The 16,299-nt window shown below is 30.2% G+C and overlaps 1 protein-coding gene across 1 annotated transcript in view; it reads right to left on the bottom strand.

Moving 5' to 3' along the window:
• The window catches only part of LOC142224397 (uncharacterized), a 488,359-nt gene that overhangs the window by 13,488 nt on the left and 458,572 nt on the right, over positions 1 to 16,299 (bottom strand). The window contains exons 5-6 of the mRNA XM_075294175.1: positions 14,666 to 14,801; positions 14,452 to 14,585 (exon numbers count right to left, since the gene is read on the bottom strand). Coding sequence (XP_075150290.1) covers positions 14,452 to 14,585; positions 14,666 to 14,801 — 270 coding nt within the window. The remainder of the gene's footprint in view (positions 1 to 14,451; positions 14,586 to 14,665; positions 14,802 to 16,299) is intronic.

Below are 16,299 nucleotides of genomic sequence, written 5' to 3'. Positions count from 1 at the left end.
GTTGTCGTGTAAACATACCTGGTATATTTTACAACGTGCCTACTTATTACTCATTTCATTTTAGGTTTTATAAAATTTGTTGTAGTTCAGCAGATTTAAGAGAAACGGAAAGAACAAAAGCATAAACTTAAAATTCAATAATCCTCATTCAAGATCCCCATTGTGATTATATTTCATAAAGATGGTAACATAAAAACAAAGTGAGGCAAACCTTATGAATTCGGTCACTAGTTAGCTAAAGCCAAGTGGTAAATAATCTTCTTCAATAAATTAGTACTTTCGAAGTGTAGTCCTTGCAACGAAATCTAATTTGGACATGATATTGGTTTATGTCTATGCCACCCCTAGTAATAAGTTTTTTTCAATTTTTTTCTCGAAATTTGAATAGTTTTACGTTGAAGGCAAATTATATTTTTATGAACGCATAATATTTGCAAATATTGAGATCATAAAGTATCATTTAATAGCCCATGGAAAGGAGAAATAAAAGTGAATCGTAGCAAGTCCAACTAGACTAAGAGCCAAATTGAGAAGAAGCATAATGCATAATGTTCGAGAAGGCGAATTTCAATTCAATGGGGTCATGGATAAATTTCCAATACCGATGTTGATAACAACGATAATGATGATGAGGAAAACAATGCTTTTGCCTTTATGGATGCTAATATCCTGAACAGTTTTGTTGCCACAGCCAGTATTTCACTTTAGCCATAGCTGTTGTGCTGTTTTACGAAAATAGTTCTCTTTGGAATTTTTATCGCATCGAATTTGTTTCTTTTCGCCTTTAATACCATGGTGGAGTGCTACAGCATATGGTCATTAGAGGGAAACAAAACGAGTCAGAGGATGTGGGGTAGAGGGGACACTGGGGACATGTTTGCCATTGGTAACGAAGAGCAAATGGAGAATATCGAAAACTCTGACCAAAAAAAAAAAAAAATAGTTATTGAATTCGCAGCCATAACGTCTATCATTTCAAATGACTTTTTGTTAAGCATCATGTTTTAAGGACGACTGCAGGAGAAGAAAACATATCGTTCTTTCCACATTTTTTTAGCTGGTTTTGGATTCTTTCCTTTTACCAGTTTCGGTTCTACAAAAACGTGGACGATGAGAGAAAAAGAAAAAACTTTTGCTGGTAGAAAATATCAATAACCATCTATTATGCATTTCAATATTTTGCACAATTTCCATTTTAAGTGCAGCATAAATCAAATCAAAACCAAACTAATGAATTTCTTTTTCTTCTTTAGTTCTCGCTCTTAGTTTTATGCCAATCATCCGTCTATACATAAGAGGGGTTATACTAACGAAGGGCAATTGTATAAAAATGGAAGAAAAAAAACAAACCAAAAAAGTTCAGTACCTTGCCTAGATGGGAACAAAAATTGGGGGAAATGTAATTTGAAGTGGAAAATTAATAAAAGCTGACAGACGTTTGAATTTGAATATTTTATAAAAAATCATGAAACATGACTAATGCATCGTTCGTATTATAAGTTTATCTGGACGGTAATGCCCGTGTCAAACTTTTCGAGATATATCCCAGATATTAGCCACACTATAAGTTATATTCGAAGACATAATCGATATTGCAGCTTGTTTATGTGATCGATAAGACATTTATCGATATCTAGACGGTTTCTGAAATTACCTCATATCGATAAAACAAATAGTCGTTCGTACTATAAGTTTATCTGGACGATAATGCTCGTTTCAAACTTTTCGAGACATATCTCAGATATTGTTTATGTGATCGATAACACATTTATCTATATTTAGAAGTTATCGATTAGACGGTCTTCGAAATTACCTCATATCGATAAAATGAATGGTAATGTTAACCAAACTCTACCAACAAATTCTTTTTGTTGGGCCACATGCACTGAAAAAAATATTCTCGTGAGGCAAAAGATTTCATGCCTTTAAAATACACTGAAAACAAGTTTACTTGGATCCACAGATTTTGACCTTCCTTCAAGGATTTTGGTATTGATTCCGAGCCAAAGATGCGGGTTCTTTAAAATAAGGATTTTTTTGCGACCTATATGGCTTTAAATCTAGGATGTATAAAATTAAAATTAGGATATAGATCTCTTTAATGGAATTTTCATTCTATTTTTCCGGTATATTAGTAAAGCTACACGCTCACAAAAAATCGCTTCTGTAACATATACTCCCAAACATATTTTGCTTCAAGCATATACATTTTTGGGTATTGCCCAAACATTTATATGTTTGATCTCTTCCAATATATAATATGTTTGAAAGCATATTGGTCTAAACAATATATGTTTGGGTAGTCTAAGTTCCAAACATTTTGTATTTTTGCATCCAAATTCAATAATGTTGTCTTCCAAAAAACAATATGTTATTATGTGAACATATAATATGTTTGGAAGCATTTTGCACCCAAAAATATTATATGCTTAAAAAAAATTCTCCCAAACAATATTGTGCTCAAAATTTTATTTATTTATTTATATATTTACAATCATAATGAATTATGAAAATAAACAGGTAATATAGGTGCTAACAACATAGGTTTTCGACCTGAATGCTCAAAATTTTGTTTCTGCCTAATTGTATATTCCCCCACATCTTTCTCACTTCCACGAGATTTTTAGTTCTTAGCACCCTTTTTCTGTAATACAAACATTGTAGAAGAAATTATTCAATTTTATGATTTTTATTTTATTTTAATTTTACCTTTTGCCGGACGGGGATTCGAACAGCGGACCACACAGTTTGTTAGGATCAAAGAAGTAGCTGATCAATTGCCGAAGGAAAAATAAAATGTTAATTTTGTAATAACAAGCAACAACCACCAACTTAATTCAATATCGCTCCCTGTTTAATAGCGCTCCAAGCTACTAAACACATACATGTTTATAGGCTATTTCTAAATTAATATATGTTTGCATCCAAGCATATTATATTTACAAACATTTTATGTCCCAAACATAATATGTTCTAACATATTAACATATATGTCCCAAACATGTTATGCTAGTTTATGAACATTATATGCTTGCACTCAAAAATATTGTGTTTAAAAATTTGTGTTCCAAACATATAATGTTTATAGCCAAACATATGAAAAACAGTCTTTTTCATCCGTGTATTCACGTACAAACAAATAACAGTTTAAAAACCCAAATTATGACGGATACTTCGAATTAAAAAATATTTTCCTAATTCCAAAATAACTTTAAACCAAAGATGCTAAATCCTCAAAATAAGTCTTAGCCGATATTTGAAGCGTTTTTATCTTAAATCTAAAGATTCAATATTTCAGTTAATTTAAGGACGATTTCTTTAAATCAAAAATGTGTTTCTTTACTTTAAGGAAATTTCGTCTTAATTTAAAGACATGCAACTTTAACGAAGGAACGCAAAATTTCCAAATGTGTCCTAAATTTAATGACAAAAATTTTGAATCAAAGTTTCTTTTTCTTCTTCTTTCTTTTGATTAAAATTTCATTATTTTAAAGAAATTTGTCCTTAGTAGTGTGTAAATTGCGCATCCTAAAATTTAGGTTGCGTAATCTTGAATATCACGTAAATACTTTTTTCAGTGTACGAATGCGTTTTTTGCTTAGCATAGAAGACGCATGCTGATATAAAGTTTTTTCTTTGTCCAAAAGTCGATAACCTTTTCTACACACAAAAAAAAAAAATTTTCTGATTCATCACGAAATTAATTGATCCAATTAATTTTTTAATTGAAATGTCTTCAATCACAGAAATAATAGTATCAATCAAAAAATTAATTGACAGTTAATTAAAAAATTAATTGATCCAATTAAATATTTAATTGATACTATTAATTTGTGTGATTGATTTTTATTTCAATTAAAAAATTTGTTGAATCAATTAAATTTTTAATAGAATATTTTTTAAAACTCAATTAAGATTTTAATTGGAAAATTTTTCGTGAAATTTTTTTCTGTGTATAAAGTCGTTTTTTCGTTATAAGTAAGTGATTCGACTTAAAAATGGGTATCTTAAAAGGAAAGAAAATTTTGTTTGTCTAAGGTCAACTTGTCTTTGATAAGTGTGAAAAATTCTTTAAAATTAATGAACTTGTCTTCAAATTTGTTGCCTTTTTGCATCTCGACAGCAAAGCAAAAAGCATTTAAAAATAGGAGATGTTTTTGAACATTTTATTTTTAAAACAGTTTTTACTTGAAACATAGCATAATTTCTATTTGAAGTCGAGTCTGAATTTGAAAATTTAAGTTGTCGCTATCACGTTTTTAAAAGACTTTTATTGCACATGCAGAAAAAGACAGAAAAAATAATAAATTTAAATTTGCTACCTAGAATCAAGTATGCAAAACTTAAGTATAAAAGACAATTAAAAATATCCTTACTTGCATTCTCCTCTTCTCGGAATCAATACCAAAATCAAGGCATGCTTTTTTATACCCTGCGCCACACTGTGGAACAGGGTATTATAAGTTAGTGCATATGTTTGCAACACCCAGAAGGAGACGGGATAGACAAATGGTGTCTTTGGCAATAATGCTCAGGGTGGGTCCCTGAGTCGATCTAGCCATGTCCGTCTGTCCATCCGTCCGTCCGGTATGGACTTATATGGCCCCAGAAGCCAGAATTTTGCTCTAATTTGCTTGAAATTTTGCACCTGGAGAACAATAAGTACTATAGTCAGGTGTGCTAAATTTGATTGAAATCGGTTCAGATTGAGATATAGCTCTCATATATATCTTTCGTCCTATATGGACTTATATGGCCCCAGAAGCTACAGTTTTACCCTCATTTGCTTGAAATTTTGCACCAGAAGAACAATAAGTACCATAGTAACCTGTGCCAAATTTTATTGAAATCGGTTCAGATTTAGATATAGCTCCCATATATATCGTTCGCACGATTTACACTCATATGACCACAGTGGCCAATCTTTTGCTCCGATTTAGTTGAAATTTTGCACAGGGAGTAGATTTAGCATTGTAGCTATGCGTGCAAAATTTGCTTGAAATGGGTTCAGATTTAGATATAGCTCCCATATATAGCTTTCGCCCGATTTACACTCATATAACCACAGAGGCCAATTTTTAACTCCGACTTAGTTGAAATTTTGCACAGGGAGTAGAATTGGCTTTGTAGCTATGCGTGCAAAATTTGGTTGAAATCGGTTCAGATTCCTATATAGCTTCTATATATATGTTTTTCCGATTTGAGCGAAAATGGCCAAAATACCAACATTTTCCTTATAAAATCGCCACTGCTAAGTCGAAAACTTGTAAAAGTGACTCAAATTTTCCTTTATTTCTAATACATATTTATCGACCGATAAATCATAAATACACTTTTGCGAAGTTGCCTAAAAATTGGTTAAGATTAAAATGTTTCCCATATTTTTTTACTAACATAGAGTATGCCATCCCAGTGCATTAGCCGACTTAAATTTTAAGTCTATAGATTATAAATTTTGTTCAGATGGAGTCAGATTTAAATGTATGTAGGTGGAACAAAAACCTTTATATATAGAACCGAACACATTTGACGTAGGCTACAATATAGTCGGCCCCGCCCGACTTTAGACCTTCCTTAATTGTTTCAGTGTAGATTAATCTACTTGAGTTCTGTTGGACAATCGAAGGTGTAAATAAACTGCTCAAATAAAGTCCATGCTAATTTTTCGATATGGGTTGATTGCGTTCAAGCTACATGGAAAAAAAATATTTACGTGATATTAAAGATTGCGCAACCTCAATTTTAGGATGCGCAATTTACGTACTATTAAAGACAAATTTCTTTAAAATAGTGAAATTTTAATTTAAAAAAGTTTATAATCTTTGCTTCAAAATTTTTTTTTATTAAATTTATGACACACATTTTGAAAATTTGCGTCCCTTCGTTAAAGTTGCATGTCTTCAAACTAAGGCAAATTTTCTTTAAAGTAAAGAAACACATTTTTGATTTAAAGAAATCGTCCTTAATTTAACTGAAATATTGAAACTTTAGATTTAAGATAGAAACGATTCAAATATACACGCTCACAAAAAATCGCTTCTGTAACATATACTCCCAAACATATTTTGCTTCAAGCATATACATTTATGGGTATTGCCCAAACATTTATATGTTTGATCTCTTCCAATATATAACATGTTTGAAAGCATATTGGTCTAAACAATATATGTTTGGGTAGTCTAAGTTCCAAACATTTTGTATTTTTGCATCCAAATTCAATAATGTTGTCTTCCAAAAAACAATATGTTATTATGTGAACATATAATATGTTTGGAAGCATTTTGCACCCAAAAATATTATATGCTTAAAAAAAATTCTCCCAAAACAATATTGTGCTCAAAATTTTATTTATTTATTTATATATTTACAATCATAATGAATTATGAAAATAAACAGGTAATATAGGTGCTAACAACATAGGTTTTCGACCTGAATGCTCAAAATTTTGTTTCTGCCCAATTGTATATTCCCCCACATCTTTCTCACTTCCACGAGATTTTTTAGTTCTTAGCACCTTTTTCTGTAATACAAACATTGTAGAAGAAATTATTCAATTGTATGATTTTTTTTATTTTAATTTTACCTTTTGCCGGACGGGGATTCGAACAGCGTACCACACAGTTTGTAAGGATCAAAGAAGTAGCTGATCAATTGCCCAAGGAAAATAAAATGTTAATTTTGCAATAACAAGCAACAACCACCAACTTAATTCAATATCGCTCCCTGTTAAATAGCGCTCCAAGTTACTAAACACATATATGTTTATAGGCTATTTCTAAATTAATATATGTTTGCATCCAAGCATATTATATTTACAAACATTTTATGTCCCAAACATAATATGTTCTAACATATTAACATATGTCCCAAACATGTTATGCTAGTTTATGAACATTATATGCTTGCACTCAAAAATATTGTGTTTAAAAATGTGTGTTCCAAACATATTATGTTTATAGCCAAACATATGAAAAACAGTCTTTTTCATCCGTGTAGGCTAAGACTTATTTTGAAAATTTAGCATTTTTGGTTTAAAGTTTTTTTGGAATTAAGAAAATATATTTTACTTCGTAGTATCCATCATAATTTGAATATTTTAAACTGGCATTTGTTTGTACGTGAATAGCTTTATTAATATACCGGAAAAATAGAATGATAATTCGATAAATGAGATCTATATCCTAATTTTAATTTTTTAGGTCCTAGATTTAAAGCCAGATAGGAATCAATACCAAAATCCTTAAAGGAAGGTCAAAATCTTTGCATAAAAGTAAACTTTTTTAGTGTATATATTCAGCTGACGAACACGTTTTCTACCACTGTGACGTGGATTTCGATAAAATATGGCCTTTTGGGATCACTTCTGGTGTTGTTAACGTATTTATGTCCAATTTTTGGACACGTTGCAACACTATCGGTAATACGGTAATGATCAATGGTACGAAAAATAAAAGATATATATACATTTTAAGGTACACTAAAAAAATTGTTACGTACGGATGTGCAATTTATATAATATTAAGGACAAATTTCTTTAAAATAATAAAATTTTTATAGAAAGGAATTTTATAATATTTTTTTTATTAAATTAAGGACACAAATTTTGGAAATGTCGGTCCCTCGTTTAGAATTGTATTTCTTTTAATTAATACACATTTTTCATAAAGCAAAGAAAAACATTTTCGAGTTTAAAAAAATTTGTCCTTAAATTAAGTGAAATATTGAATCTTTAGAATTACGATAAAAACGCTTCAAATATAGGCTAAGGGAGCCACCGTGGTGCAATGGTTAGCATGCCCGCCTTGCATACACACACTCAAAAAAAAGTGAACTCTCTATTTCACTAAAGCCATATTACCTTTATATTAGTTCATAGAATCATTATGTTTGGAAAAAGTTTATTTTAATCAAATAATTGTTTGCGTATGTTAGTTAATTGAACTAAAAAACGGGAAAAAGTTATACACAAATAAAGCATAAAGATTTCCTAATTTCGTATTTCTTACAAAATAGTTCATTATTTCTTTAAATTTGTAAATTTTACCAAAAATGTGTCCATCATGAACTTCGTATGTCACTAAAGACATTCTTGCATTTGTGAACTCCAAGATTTCTCTTAAAACTACAAAATTTTCTTTAACTACGGAAAAAATTTAGTTATGTCTAATAAATTTTCTTGAATTTGTCGAAAAATATTTACTTATTTTTGCCATATCGGAGTGATGCCAGCGCTTGTAATACCGTTTAGTTAAAATTTTCTAAAAAAGTTCCAAATTTTCTAAAATTAATCGAAAGTTATCTTTCCTGGTGGGTTCACTGTTTTTTCAGTGCAAGGTCGTGGGTTCGATTCCTGCTACGACCGAACACAAAAAGTTTTTCAGCGGTGGATTATCCCACCTCAGTAATACTGGTGACATTTCTGAGGGTTTCAAAGCTTCTCTAAGTGGTTTCACTGGAATGTTGAACGCCGTTCGGACTCGGCTATAAAAAGAGGTCCCTTGCCATTGAGCTTAACATGGAATCGGGCAGCACTCAGTGATAAGAGAGAAGTTCACCACTGTGATATCACAATGGACTGATACCCTAACGTAGGTTAAGACTTATTTTTTGAGGATTTTGCACGGATGGACAAACAGACGGACGGACACCGAGGGCTAGATCGACTCAGGCTAATAAATCTAAATTTATAACATCGGCTAATACTTCCAAATTTGAAATTTAAATAAAAATTGATTAAAAAATAAGCGCATTATGGACAAATTTGTGAAAATCGAGCTATATTCAAATTGATTTGGATAATATTCTGCACGTTTGGTTGGTACCACCGAAGGTTATATTGTGCTAAATTTGAGTACGATCGCTTAATACATAAAGCTATTATGGCCAAATTTTGGGAAATCGGGCGTTTCATATGGGAGTTATAGGTAAATCTGACCCAATTTGGATAATTTTTTGCAGGTATAGTTGGTACTATCGAAGATTTGATTTTGTCAACTTTAAGTAAGATCGGTTAATAAATGAGGGTTTTATGGTCAAATTTTTATAAATCAGGCGATACCTATATACGGAAGATATATCGAAATCTAAACCGATTTCGGTGAAATTTTGCACATTTGAAGGGTGCAGCGAAAAATTACTTTGAGACAAATTTGAAGATGACCAATGAGTAAATGAGCATAATGTGACCCCATATTTCGAAATTGGACGATACAAACATATGGGCGCTAAATCTAAAATTGATCCGATTTTTTTCCCAATAGAGATAACACATTTAACTTTCCTAAAGAACATAAGATCAACATGTGAAGACAACAGTTCAAACGTATTATTTTGTTGTTTATACCTATCCAAATAAAAATACTTTGGTTTGAAACTATGCAATTTTTGAACTCCCTTTTCCCATATAAACTCTAATTTGAAACAATTCATTTACTTGCCCTACTCATGTAATAATCGAAATGAGAATTTTTAATTAAAAGAGGAGTATGATATATATATAGTTTTTCCGACTACTCATAGAAGTCAAAGAAGTGTTTTAAGTAATGGTAAAAGTCGGAAATCGACCTTTTCAAAATTTTAAAAAAGAAATATCGACTTCTACAAATTAGGTTTTTGCTTGTCATAGAAATCCCTAAAAAATCACCAGTAGTTCTTTAATTATAATTCAATATTTTGTTAAAAATTTAATTGATTTTGTTAGCTTTTTATTCGAAATAAAAATCAACCACAAAAGTCTGTTGGGTCGATTAAGTTGTTAATTGTAACCAATTACATAACTGCGTCGCGTCAATTAAAACTTAATTTCGAATTCAAAGCTTATTTTTTCTGTGTAGTATAACAATGCGCTTAGTGTAAGCCAAATATTTAAAGATGACTGTGTTTCCAATTATTCTAAGTCAACAAATGAAGTGTTAGGAGGAGTCAAACCAGCGGTAGATATTTTGTCACGACATCAATCCTTATCCTGACGAGTGTTAATTGGTGCTGAAAAATTAACACTGGTTATATTACACAGAGAAAAAAACACCCATTAATATTTAATGAATTCATCATCATCTAAATAAACTTTGGAAAAACAACGATTTTTGACTTAACTTACTATTGAATTTACTTATCAGTGAGCAAAGAATTTTAGTTTTTCGTACGAGTTTCGTTCACATATACGTATAAATCTCTGATCCCCATGGAATAGAGTCAAGAACATTGCAGGCAAAGAAATTTCCAATGGACACCATTCATTGTCTAAGCACTCGGTAAAGCCTTTCCCAATTGGAATATGGAAAATCTAATATGTACACATTGACATTAGGGTATGTTGTTAATACAAACACGAAGAAGGAGAAAAAACTATGGGGCGCCCAGGAGATGGTCAGTTGTTGACAGAAAAACAAAATCCCTATAGGAATTCAATCTTAATGTCATTTATCCTTTAAATGATTGTTTTTAAACATTTGCATAGACAGACACCATGTTTGCTGCTCTCACCAAGGACAAATGAACTGTCAGTACATTGGGAATTGGAATCCAATTTGAAAAATATTGGCAAACACTTGAAGTGTTTGTCATTGATGGAGCCCATGGATTGCTTAAGATTTGCTAAAGACATCTTATTTGTTAAAACAACTGACACAATGATTGCTGTAATTGAATAAAATTTTAATGCATATCAACGACCGACATAGCATGGCAAATTGAACGCAATTCATATCACATGAAATCAAAATGACATGAAATTAAAAACGAAAAATTTTTGTGATGCTCAGCCAAAATTTCTCCACGGAGATTTTGATTTATGATTACAAAATGTCACAAACACTTAATTAGTTATGCAGATTAAAGACTAAAAATTTGCATAAATTGAAGAAATTACCATTGCTGTTGCAGCACAGAGGCGACAGTATTATTTAATATTGCACTCAAAAACTTTCTACTTTGAAGAATCTCTTATAATTTAGAGAAATTTTTGGATCCAAGTAAACGTTTGTTTAAGTGCACTTTGTGAACCTATTGACGTCAAGGTCAGACGTTAACAATTTTTTTTTAACACATCCGGTACATACGCTGAAAACTATATTGACCTAATGTGAAAAATTATGCTACATAAATTTTGAGATACGCAAATTACATAGTATTAAGGACAAATTTCTTCAAAATAAATAAAAAACTATAAAAAGGAGGTCTCTTGTCATTGAGCTAAACATAGTTACAAGAGAGAAATTCACCACTGTTGTATCACAATGGACCGAAAAGTCTAAGTGAACCTGAAATAACACGGTTGCCATAGTTGGTAGAATTCTACCAAAAATGGCTCTTCTACTGTATGGTAAATTGGTAGCATTATTAATATATTGGTAGATTTCGCAAAATATTCTTCTCTAATTAAGAGTTACTTCAGTTTTCTATAGAAATAAAATTTTGACAAACATTTTCTATTGAAATTAGATTTATAAAAAAATTCTATTGAAATAAAATGTTGACAAAATTTTCTATTAAAATAAAATTAAAAAAAATGTCTCTAGAAATAAAATTTTGCCAAAATTGTCAGAAGAAATAACATTTTAATAAAATAATACAATTTTGACAAAATAATACAATTTTGGCAAAATATTCTTCTCTAATTAAGAGTTACTTCAGTTTTCTATAGAAATAACATTTTGACAAAATTTTCAATAGAAATAAAATTTTGACAAAATTTTCTACAGAAATAACATTTTGTCAAAATTTTCTGTATAAATATAATTTTGACAAAATTCTCTATAGAAATGAAATTTTTACAAAATTTTCTATAGAAATAAAATTTTGACAATTTTTTTTTGTAATAATAAAATTTTGATAAAATCATCTATAAAACGAGGAAGTAAAGTAGAAAGTCGGGCGGGGCCGACTATATCATACCCTAAACCACCCTTACTGAATTATTAATCATAAGCATTTATGGGGTAACATTGATATAGGTCTGGGAGATAAAACGCAGTTGGATATTTAAGGAAATTAAGGGACACATGTTTATGGGTGCTTTGTCTCAATCTGACTATAACTCATGGTCAGTGTTGTCATGGTAAATGTTGGGTTTACCCTACAAGGACAAAAAAGTTCCCTACTTTCCCATACATTCCCAAACAATTTTCCGTACAATATTTTTCGTTAAATTTAAACAAATTTAAAAAAAAAAATAAAAATGATTCTAAGTACTTTATTATCTTAAAGCTTGAATATGCAACGTATATAACCTAGAAAATAAATTTGTATTACCACCACGGTTGCCACAGTTGGTAGAATTCTACCAAAAATAGTATTTCTTTTGTTTTTTTTTTAAATCTCTATAGAAATAAAATTTTTGAAAAAGTTTCTATAAACAAAATTTGTTGAGAAATAAAATTTTGATAATAAATTCTATATAAATAAAGCTTTTAGAAAAAATTCCATAGAAAAAAGTTTTGAGAAAAAATTTTATAGAAATGATATTTTGAAAAAAAAAATTCTACAGAAAAACAATTTTGACAAAATTTTCTACAGGAATAAAGTTTTGACAAAAATTCCTATAGAAATATTTGTTTGGTACATTGGTAAATGGTGTAGATAATAAACGCAAATTTGTAGAAATCGAGCAATATTCTTATGTAAGAGCTACAAGTACGTATAAATACGATCGGCTAGTACATCAAAATTTGAAATTTGAGTAACATTGATTAGTAAATAAAAGTATTATGGCCAAATTTGGGAAAATTGAGCGATGCATATATATGGAAGCTATATGTAAATATGAACCAATTTGCATAATATTTTGCGGGTTTGATTAATACCACAAAAGGTTACTTTGTGCACAATTTGAGTAAGATCAGTTAAGAAATGAGGCCTCTATGGTCAAACATAAGGTTATTAGGGGCAAATACATATATTGGCGATACATATATGGGAGCTATATCTACATCTGAACCGATTTCGATGAAATTTTGCACACACCGTTAGTACTATAGAGGACTGGATCTAGCCAACTTTGACCGGTTAATAAATAAGGCTTCTATGGCCAAAAATCTGAACCGATTTCGATGAAATTTTGCACACACCGCTAGTACTATAGAGGACTGGATCTAGCCAACTTTGATCTATGGCCAAATTTGGGAAAATGTGGCTATACATATATATGGGAGCTATATCTCAATCTGAACCGATTTCGAGGAAATTTTGCACATACAGTTAGTGCTATAGAAGATTACATTTGGCCATCTTTGAAAACAATCGGTTGATAAATAAGGGTTTTAAAGCCAAATTTAGAAAAATCGGGCGGTACATATATATGGGAGGTATAGCTAAATCTGAACCGATTTCCATGATTTTGTGCACATATGCACCCCATTTGTCGAAATCGGGCGATGCATATATATGGGAGCTATATCTAAATTTGATCCGATTTCTTCCAAATTCAATAGCGTTCGTCCTTGTGCCCTAAAAACTCCCTGTACCAAAAATCGGTTAATAAATGCGACCTGAATCCTGTGAACAACAAATACATGGACAGACGGACGGACGGACACCAAGCGCTAGATCGACTCAGGAGGTGATTCTGAGTCGATCGGTATATATTTTATGGGGTCTAAAATCAATATTTCTGGTAGGCACATTTTTTGGCAGATCAAACTTATTATACCCTAACCACATAGTGGTCAGGGTATAAAAACAATTTTGACAAAATTTTCTTAAGAAATAAAATATTGATAACATTACTATAGAAATGAAACTTTAACAAAATTTTGCATAAAAATAAATTTTTGAAAAAATTTTCTATAGAAATAAAATTTTGACAAAATTTTCTATAGAAATAAAATTTTTACAAAATTTTCTATAGAAATAAAATTTTTACAAAATTTTCTATAGAAATAAAATTTTAACAAAATTTTCTATAGAAATAAAATTTTAACAAAATTTTCTATACAAATAAAATTTTGATAAAATTTGCTATAGAAATAATATCTTGTCAAAATTCATTTTCATTGAAAATTTTAATTTTCTTGTTATTTCATACGATCAATAGTAAGTTCTCCCTTTTTGGAGAAGTAGTCTCGTGCAAGCTACATCGTTAAAACATTTAAAATTCGACTCATGATTAATAGATAAAATTACAGATTTTAAAGTCACCAAATTTGGTAGCTTTACCAACATTTTGGGAATATCAATAAATGAACATTTCTAATACTGTGACATGTATGAAAAGCGGCTCGTTCACTTTTCACAGGAATTTTAACTTTTTCTTCTCTACAAGATTATACCTTAATTTCTCATTGTTTTTTTTTTTTTTTGCATTGCATATAAAGCTGTTTAATATTATTTGTTAAGACTTCCAATTTTTCTCTGTAAATGATAAAATGACAGTATGACAAATGGCTAATTACAAGTGTGAATCACAGTCCCACTAAATGATTCTGATGATTCTCAAAAAACAACATTACTTACCTGTATATCATTTATCCACCATGTTAAATTGGCTGCCGGTTTCGAATAGTCTGAAGAACAGTTGCCATTAATAACATCGCCAAGGCGATAACGTATATGTATCCCTGTGATTATTGGACGTTGAACAGGTAATTCTGAAATGAAATAAAATAAAAGGACAATTTACATGTTATATCATATACACATTACTTGTTGTGAAAAATGTGATACTTACCCACAACATCCATAAAGCCCATCATCATGGTTGTATGAAATGAAGGTGCATCAGCAGACACTTCGCATGAATAACGCCCAGATATGGAGAGTGGTACATTACGTATAAATACATGACTTGCATTTGATTGGGTTATCTATAAAAGAAAATAAGAACAAAATAAAAATTTAAATTATAATTTTATAATTAATTTCTAGTTACTTTGTAGTATATTGACAAAAAAATAGTATCGTGAGGCGAAAGATTTCATTTCCTTAAAATACGAATGTGAATTTTGATTAGCATAGAAGACGCATTTCTCTCATATAAAGTTCTTTTCTTTGTCCAAGAGCAATAATATTTTCAATGAAGTGGACTTGTCCTTATAATTAAGTGATTCGACTTAAAATTGGGTATCCTAACATGAAATAAAATTTCGGTTTACTAAAGTCATCTTGTCGTTAATGCTTCTGAAAAAATTTTTCAAAATTAATGAAATAGTCTTTAAATTTATGTTGACCTTTTGCATCTTGGCTACAAAGCTAAAAATGGGATCTGTTTTTCAACACTTTATTTTAAAGACGTTTTTTTAATTGAAACATAGATTAATTTCAAGATCAAGAACTTTATGCTTTATGTAGGTAATTAATAATTCGATAAACCTGTGTCCAAATTTCATTGTATAGAGCGTAGATTCAAATCTATATAGCTTTCTAAAAACAGTCATAATTTTAAAGAAGCCACATCTTAGGCCCGGAATCAATACCAAAATCCTTAAAAGAAAGTCAAAATCTTTGGGTACAAGAAAACTTTCCTTTTTGTGTTCTGCTTGTATTTATATTTACTTTGGAATTGGGAATTCAATAGGGTTGGACCTAAACACAGTTTTTATATATTAAGCGAATACAATTGTTGCCTCTGAATATCTCAAATAACATGTATGTAATTTTAAGTAAAACTTAAGAGTAAAATCATAAAAATTCTTCAGTTAAATTACGACATTTCACCTTAAATCATTATTTATGCAGAGGGAGAGAGAGTACATGAAATGAATATTTATTGAATAAATACCAGTATACATTTAAGGGGAGTTATTAAAATATTCCAAGCTATTACCAGACCACTCAGATAGGAGATGTGCAAAAACTTTTCCCTACAAAAGAATATTCGTATAAAAATTCATCAAAAATATATATAACAGCATCCACTCTGGCCATAGTCATTAAAAACATCCATATTTATGTATGAACATACACGTATGTATATTAGGGCGGATCAAATAATATATCATGTATATGGATTATTCTTTTAAAAGGTGTCATCAAGTAATAAGATATTAACTTTGCTAATATATGTTAAATTCACGATTATCAGGAGCTGTATTCAAATCAAATACAATACAAGGTAATTAGGCCATATGAAATGGACATATAGTAAATATTAGGCATGATACGATGATCATGATTTGGCTCAGTCTTAACCCATTAGCAATACCATTCGACATACTTCAACACTAACTACACACAGAAAACAGTTTGATTGGAATTCCATTACAGCAGTAAAAAGTTCGTTCTTCTAACACATTTTCATTTGGATCACCAAAAAATCAATAATTGCAATAAATATACTTCTCCTTAGAAAGATTGAAAGTGCTG

This window comes from Haematobia irritans, chromosome 2 (assembly GCF_050003625.1).
Source record: "Haematobia irritans isolate KBUSLIRL chromosome 2, ASM5000362v1, whole genome shotgun sequence".
Taxonomy (NCBI): Eukaryota; Metazoa; Arthropoda; class Insecta; order Diptera; family Muscidae; genus Haematobia; species Haematobia irritans.
This window is presented reverse-complemented; position numbering and strand designations above follow the sequence as displayed.